This window comes from Oryctolagus cuniculus, chromosome 1 (genome assembly GCF_051225735.1).
Source record: "Oryctolagus cuniculus isolate XC-2025 breed Fujian yellow rabbit chromosome 1, ASM5122573v1, whole genome shotgun sequence".
In the NCBI taxonomy this organism is placed as follows: Eukaryota; Metazoa; Chordata; class Mammalia; order Lagomorpha; family Leporidae; genus Oryctolagus; species Oryctolagus cuniculus.
In genome coordinates, this window is record NC_142867.1 from 57612571 (window position 1) to 57620730 (window position 8160).

General features: G+C 49.1%; 1 protein-coding gene across 4 annotated transcripts in view; it reads left to right on the top strand.

Annotated features, from left to right (window-relative positions):
• The window catches only part of TRIM66 (tripartite motif containing 66), a 79318-nt gene extending 71386 nt beyond the window's left edge, over positions 1-7932 (top strand). For all 4 annotated transcript variants that reach the window (XM_089329009.1, XM_089329015.1, XM_008265793.5 and 1 more), the window contains 2 exons: positions 53-271; positions 2427-7932. In XM_089329009.1, the coding sequence (XP_089185135.1) occupies positions 53-271; positions 2427-2486 (279 nt within the window). In that variant the 3' untranslated portion in view covers positions 2487-7932. The remainder of the gene's footprint in view (positions 1-52; positions 272-2426) is intronic.
• The last annotated feature ends 228 nt before the right edge of the window (positions 7933-8160 follow it).

The following is an 8160-nucleotide window of genomic DNA, read 5'->3' on the forward strand; positions in this document are numbered from 1 at the left end:
AGAGATGGGCTGGAGGGAACATCCAGACCTTCACTGTTCTCCTCTCCTTCAGCCTGACTCCGAGGTGGCCGAGGCCGGCCGCTGCCTGGAAGTGTTCTTTGAAGGCTGGCTGAAGGAAATCTACCCAGACAAACGGTTTGCCCAGCCACGGCAGGAGGACTCCGACTCCGAGGAGGTGTCCAGTGAGAGCGGTTGCTCTACTCCCCAGGGCTTTGCGTGGCCCCCCTACATGCAGGAGGGCATCCAGCCCAAGAGGCGACGGCGACACATGGTAAAGAGTTGCTGGCAGCTAGCATGTGGGTGGGTGAGCAGCACAGGTGACCCAGCAGAAAGTGCAGAGCAGTACAGGGCCTGTCAACTCTAGTTATCACTGACATGTGAATGGGACGGACAGGCCAGGGGTCTGCCTAGACCACCCAGCAAATTAGCAGAACTAGAGTCAGAAATGAGGTGTCCTGACTTGCATCTCCTACACTGAGATGGTGGGGCCCATAAGAAGAGAAGTACCTGATGCTAATCCCTGATATCTACTTGGGTTTAAGGGAGGAAAGAAGGGATTTTTTTTAAATGTTTTATTGAGGCTGGTGTGGTGGTGTAGTGAGTTATGCCATGGCTTTGCAATGCCAGCATCCCACATTGGAGTGCTTGTTTGTGTCCCAGCTGCTCTGCTTCCAGCACCTTCCTGCTAATGTTCCTGGGAAAGCAGCAGATCATGGCCCAAGTGCTTGGGTCCCTATCACCCATGTGGGATACCCAGATGGAGTTTCTAGCTCCTGGCTTTAGCCTGTCTCAAGCCTGGGTGTTGTGTGGCCATTTGCGGTGTGAATCAGTAGATGGAGGATCCGCCCCCCCCCACCATGTCACCCTGCCCTTTGAATGAATGAATGCATGAATAAATAAACAAATCTTTAAAGATTTTATTTATTTGAAAGGTAGAGTTACAGAGAGAGAGTAAGAGAGAGAGAGGGAGATCCATCTTCTTCTTTTTTTTTTAAGATTTATTTATTTATTTAAAAGTCAGAGTTACACAGAGAGAGAAGGAGAGGCAAAAAGAGAAAGAGAGGTCTTCCATCTGATGATTCACTCCCCAGATGGCTGCAACAGCTGAAGCTGTGTCGATCTGAAGCCAGGAGCCAGGAGCTTTTTCTGGGTCTCCCACGCAGGTGCAGGGGCCCAAGGACTTGGCCGTCTTCTACTGCTTTCCCAGGCCAAAGCAGAAAACTGAGAGATCCATCTTCTGTCCACTGGTTCACTCCCCAAATGGTCACAATGGACAGAGCTGGGCTGATCCGAAGCCGGGAGCCAGGAGCTTCATCCAGGTTTCCCATGTGGGTGAAGGGGCCCAAGAACCTTGGCCAACTTTTGCTGACTTCCAAGGCCATTATCAGGGAGCTGGATGGGAAGTGGAGCAGCCAGGACTTGAACCAGAGCCCATATAGGATGCCAGTGCTGTAGGTGGCCGCTTTCACCTGCTATGCCACAGCACTGGCCTCTAAACACATCTTTAAAAAATGGTGAACCGGCGCCGCAGCTCACTAGGCTAATCCTCTGCCTTGCGGCACCGGCACACTGGGTTCTAGTCCTGGTTGGGGCGCCGGATTCTGTCCCGGTTGCCCCTCTTCCAGGCCAGCTCTCTGCTGTGGCCAGGGAGTGCAGTGGAGGATGGCCCAAGTGCTTGGGCCCTGCACCCCATGGGAGACCAGAATAAGCTCCTGGCTCCTGCCATTGGATCAGCGTGGTGCGCTGGCTGCAGCGGCCATTGGAGTGTGAACCAATGGCAAAAGGAAGACCTTTCTCTCTGTCTCTCTCTCTCACTGTCCACTCTGCCTGTCAAAAAAAAAAAAGGTTTATTTATTTAGTTACTTAGTTATTTCCATTTACTTGGAAGGCTGGTCTACTCCCACATGTGTGGCAGGAGTCCACGTGTTTGAGCTGTAATCTGCTGCCTCCTAGGACTCTTTAGTGAGAAACCAAATCAGAAGTGGAGTAGCTGGGACTTGACTGACACTCTCATATGGGATGCAGGTGTCACAAGAGGTGGCTGAAATTCAGGCCTTACCACGCCCAGGAGGGATCTTTTTCAGCCCTTTGGTGAAGGACAGGAAGGAGAGGTATTGATGACTGCAGAGAGAGCACCTTTGACCTTTTGGCTGGTCCTATCTGTAGATCTGAAACAATCACTTCAGTGCTGTTAAATTCTACAATGCCTGCCTCCTGAGTGCTTAGGTCTGACCAGCCATCCCCACCTACTTCTGATACTTAGCACACAATAGTTAATGGCTTTTGTGAGTTTTGTTGTGGCTTTCCTGGAATAGAATAAAAACATTTTGACTCTGGAGGATGCCAATCTTGACATTTAGCCTTTTTATGTAACCAAGTTGTATAGTTAGCTATTCTAATTACAAAAACATATTTTTTCCTTTCAGGAGAATGAAAAAGCAAAGAAAATGTCTTTCCGCCTGGCCAACAGCATCTCCCAGGTGTGAGGAAGAAGCCTGAGCATTGGCAGCTGGTACCCCGTCCTGTTGACCATTCCTCCCCATCCTTCAGCTTACTCTCTTTGGAATGTGGATGTGAGATGAGTCTTGTTGAGCTGTGTAGTGCTCTTCTTTGCCATTTGCATCTACAGCATTTATTTGGGAGCCATAGTGCATCCACTACAGAGAAGAATGCAGTAATAAACAGGACAGAGGGAGGTGTTCCTTATCACCAGAGGAATTGGAGGTAGAGGATCTAGTTGACAAGACTGTGAATTCCTTGGTGAATTCTTTGTGCTGAGGAAAGCAGACCCTTCTCACCTTCCAGTGTCCAAGGCTCAGGAGCAATGTAAATATTGGAGCTCTTCCCGGGCTCAGAATAGGGTAAAAGAAGGGAGAGAGGTTTGGACATGCAGCAGACCCATGATCCCTGGCCCAGCCCAGCCAAAGACTGTCACTGTTTGCCTTTGCTTGTCCTGTCAGGATGGAGGCACCTGCTGCAGGCAGAATAATGGAGGCTTCTAGAGGCCATAGGTCTCAACTGGTGCCTATTTGGATTCTAACGGTTTTCAGGGTATTTGTTCTTTACGATGACTTAGGTGGTATCTGTGAAAGTGCTCTGGATGGTCTGACATTCTAGACCGAGCTGGGTCACTTACAGCTTCTAGCTCAGATTTCACTTGCAGGCTTAGAAGGTGGCAGCATCAGAATCTGCCCTCCGGACCACCAGTCCGGGCTAATTGCACTTCTTTGGCGCAGAACCTGCCTTCCTAGAAGTGATTGTCAGTGGCCACCCCTTCATCCTCTCCATTCAGAGGTCTGGATCCTGAATTTTGTTTGGGAGAACTGTGAAGCAGCTATCGTCTGCTTTAGGCACAGAGATCCCTGGGCAAGGAGAGTTTCCCACAACCAGCTCACCTTGCTGGGCCTCTCCTCCCGCTTAGAGATTCCAATTCTCAACCTCTGTGTGGTTACCGAGCCAAAGATCATAAGTGTGTCCTCTGACTAGCCTACTTCTGGCTGTCCCCAGCCCAGGAAAAGCAGCGTTCCCCAGCAGCCCATTTTGGTTGGAGATTAGAGAAGGTCACAGAGACCAGCAGGAGCCAGAAGGAGTCGTTTCTGCATAAAATTATAGCTAAGGTGGAGGAGGAGGAAAATTGAGAGGCAAGATCCCAGTGTCCTTTGGTGGTTCTGAAGCAGGACCTTAGTTCTCCTAGAATGCAGAGAGGGGTGTTCTGGAAGCCATGGAAACAGGAGCTCCAGGCTGTATCACTAATGAACTTTATGGTCCAGGCAGGATGTTGGTGAGGTTGTGGAATGGACAGATACTGGGGGGGTCAGGCCTCTTCCCAAGCAAGGGCTTGGTTGAGAAGAAACCCATTGCTGATACTGTGTGGACCTGGCATTTCAGTGGCATGGACTTGAGATAGCTCTCCCTGGTCCTGTTATGTCCTAGTTAATTTCAGGGGGGGGGGGTGTCTCAGATCATGGCTTTATTTTTGTGAAGAAATGCAGTATAAGGAAATTTTTGTTTGTAGGGCTTTGTTAATGAATGATTTTTAAAAAGATTATTTGTTTGTTTTAAAGTCAGAGTTACAGAAAGAGAGGGACAGGGAGAGAGAGAGAGAGGGACAGGGAGAGAGGGAGAGAGGGAGAGGGAGAGAGGGAGAGGGAGAGGGAGAGAGAGAGAGAGAGAGAGAGAGACTATCTTCCATATGCTGGTTCATTCCCCAGATGGCCGTAATGGCCAGGGCTGGCCAGGCTGAAGTCAGGAACCAGAAGCTTCTTCCAAGTATTCCATGTGGGTGTCAGGGGCCCAAACACTTGGGCCATCTTCCACTGCTTTCCCCAGGCCATTAATAGGGAGAAGTGGAGCAGCTGGGAACAGTGCCTATATGAGATGCCGGCGCTGTAGACAGCAGCTTTACCCACTACACCACAACGCCAGCCCGGAGCAATGTTGTTTTAATCAGAACAAATTTCTTCTCTCCTTGTGAGTTGATGGTACTGCTCATTTCCTTCTCTGCCTAGTCTGAGAGTTTATCCTCATTTCAAAGCAAACTGTGTCCATCAAACTGTTCTTTCAGCAGTTTACACTGAGCTCTCCTAAGCAGATGAGCTTCCGTGACCCTGTTATCTAGTTTGGGGTAAATAAGTCTTCAGCAAACTACTGATCAGGCAAACTTTGGATCTAAGTCTGTTCTCTGGAGTACACTGACTTTCTGGTTTTGGCTCTGACTATTTCTCTTTCAATTTCTCATTTGTTTCTCTGGTTGGCTTGGCAAGGCTTCCTCTGTACTTACCTCACTAATGCCTGCCCAGATCATCTTTCCTTGTGTGGCCCACATTCCCAACATTCCTAAAGGAGCTTCCTGATGCTTGGTGTTGGGCAGCCAGTGAGGTAGTGACAGGCTCACACTTGGTGGAGATCCTTCCCCAACTGGAGGCCACAAGTATGAAGTAGAAATGCCTGGTTAAAAGCGTGACTCCCAGCTTGGGCGTTGCTTGCTGGATCCAAGGATGCTGGCCCAGGGATGTTGGCAGTGTGATGGAGTCACGTATTCCTTCCCCCTCATAGAGACCTTGCATGCTGAGAGGCTCCTTTTAGGCTCCTGAGGGGGTGGGGGGTTGGCAAGGTGTCCTTTTCCCCCAAGTACAGGGCCTTAGCCCACCACACTGCCCCAACCCTGGTTATCCCGTGGCACTGCCCTTTCCATGCCTTTTCCTCTATACTTGGCACCAATGTTGCAGATCATGGTTTTGTTTTCTTTTTGCATGAAGAAAACAAAACATGACTTGGTAGAAATTTAAAATCCTGCTAGTCAAGTGATGGTCTTTAGTGGCTCTCTTTGCTAGCATTTGAGCTGATCCTGCTTTTGACTTGTTTTCAGTATGTTCCCATCTTGAATCAGTCAAGTCCTTTGGTCTTTGACAGAGTCATGCAATAGCAATACAGTAAATTCTGGATTCTTGTAGTATAGCATGAAGTTCTAGAAGAGAAATTTGTTTCTTGGGTTTGCTGAGAAACCAGTAGAGTGGCTTCAGTTGATGCAAAGGAGATTTTAGTGTAAAAATCTACGCAGGGAGAACATGCAGAGCAGTGTTCTGCAGAACGTGGCTAGGTCAGCCCTGTCTGACTTCTAGCAATTGCTGACCACACACCCTGCCTGCCTCTGGTTGCCTCTCCCTCCATAGGTTGTATTCCACAGCAGGCCCTGCCACTAACCCTGGTGGGCACTTCCGGCGACAGGTCTTTGCCTGGCTCTGAAGACCTGGGCCCTTCCTAGTTTGTACTGGCGCTCTGCTCTTGCTCCTTCTCTCACTCCATGGGGTCATGTCCAGTCTTCTCTTCTGAGATCCTAAACTGAGCCTTTGTTCTTGGATCAATACCTGCTCTTCCTCCTCTTCTCCTGCTCTCTCCCTCACTGCTGCTGCAATTGCCCCGCTCCTTTATTCCGTTTCCATGACCTCAGTCCTGCCTCCCTTCTCTGGTCTTTCAACCTTCTCCTGGACTTCTCTCCCCAGCACAAACCCAAGGCCAATCTACACGCTGATATTTTTATTGGCATCCAGAACCATTTCATCTGCTTTGGCTGCATTCTCCACATCACCCTATTTCCTGCTTCCTGCTCTGGGCTGCTGAGCATGACAGATTCATGGCTGGCAGCCTCATTTGGGTACTCAGTATTGACTGGAAATTCTTTAACTTGTTGGTCTTCTTTTCTATCCATGCACCTCATCTTTTCTCTCAGCAAATGACTGGCCTCCTTGTCTGCTTTACAAAAGACAGCCCCTAGAGCTAGAATGTCCTTGCCCCCTGCTTCTCCTTCCTTACATCTGTCCATGTCCCTCCTTGTCCCCTTTACTCTTGTTCCTATTTAGTTCCATGTGTCTTGAATGCTGTTCTATGTCCTCCAAGACTTTGCTCCCTCATTTGTTCCACTCCTCCCACTTCCTGGGGCCGTCAGCCTCTGTCTGTGTTGGTTACCTCTACAGAGCCTGCAAACAAGCACTTATCCCAATGATAATTAATAAAAAAGAAACTCATTAGAGTCTGTTGCTCCCTATACTATTTCTTTGTCAGCCAAGTTCCTTTATAAAAGAAATCTTTTTCATTGATTCTTCTTGGTTACTCTTTAGCCTACAGGGTCTTTCATAAAAGTCACCAGTGACATCCAGTTGCCAAATCAAATGAATACCTTTCAGTCCTTAGCTGCCTTGAACTCTGCATAGCATTTCACTCCATCTTCCACTCCCTCCATGAAACACCTTCTCCACTTGACTCTTGTGACGCAAGTCTCTGGGTCCTCTTACTTCTTGGTTACACAGGCTGAGCCTTCCTTGCAGCCTAGACTCGAGGACATGGCTGTGCTGTCTGGTATCCCCTCCTGAGGAGTTGGGGAGGCAGGCAGAATCGCTGCCTCCCGCTCTCCCAGTTCATTTTCTTTGAGTCCTTTCCTTTCCTTGGACGCAGTTGTCCTCATGCCAAGCATGTTTATGAGCTCCTGCAGGGAAGACGCATCTGTGAGCCCTTCCCTGCCTCCTCCGGTACAGCCCAGAGACAGGTTTTAGCCATCTTTGCCAGGAGGTCTCATGTAAATCAGCCCGAGTATGGCTTCGGTCTTAAAACATCCAGGCTGCAATCTGGTCAACTGGATTATCAGACTTGCGGGCCATGGATCACCATGATCCCACACCAGCTAGGATCTGCCATGGTGGTTAGGAGCCTGGGTGGTGGTGAAACATGTCTCAGTGTTGTTGACCAGGAGGGGACTCCTGGCTTAGTGGGTGTCTGCCGCTGATCCCATTCTGATGCAGGGAGACTGGGAAGTGCTTGGGTCCCGCTGGGGTCAGCATAACTCCCTGTAGTTGAGTCTTTCTCACCGTGCTGATCATTACCACCTGCTTGCTCCAGTTGACAGCAGATGCTGGTTGCTTTCTTAGAGGTAAGGAGGTGTAACAGAGGCACTTGATTTGAGAGTCTGAACACTTGATGATGAGCTATGTGACCCTTGGGTACAGTTTCCCCATCTCTAAAACTGGAGTTGGGTGGCTGAGAACAGTGATATCTCAAAGGCTCTCCAGCTTAAAAGATGATCATTGCGCTTTTAGCCCCAGAGCTCAGGCCTCACAAAGAACCCGGGAACTCTAAGGATGGAATACAACTAGGGGAGGCTTGAGCAGGGCAGGGAAAAGGAACCACGGGCTAACCTGATCTGATTCAAGGCAAGTCGTCATCGGATCATTCGGCTTCTTGAGCCATATGCCCATCCCTCAAGCTGTACTCATTGTTGGGATGTCTAGGATGAGTTTCTCCTAGGCCTTCTCTGGAAGCAGCCATTGGATCCAAAGTGGTTAGGGACAAGAGGGAGGAATACTGTAAGGGGAAGTGTCACTGATTTTAAAAGGACCTACACATTCAAGAACAAATAAAAGTAGCACTTTTCTTTACCAACAGCGTGTCCCAGCGTGTTTTTCAGTGAAGATAATTGAACCTACTGTGTGGACTTCTTGCTCATGCACTTCAACATCAATAGTACAAGGGGGCAAGAACATACTGGTTAGCCTTTCTTTCTTGAGAAAGACTCAACTCTTTCTTTTTCTTTCTTCTTCCTCTTTCTCCTCCTTCTCCCCCCGTCTTCCTCATTCTCTTCCACCTCTCTTCCTCCCCCTTATTCTTTGT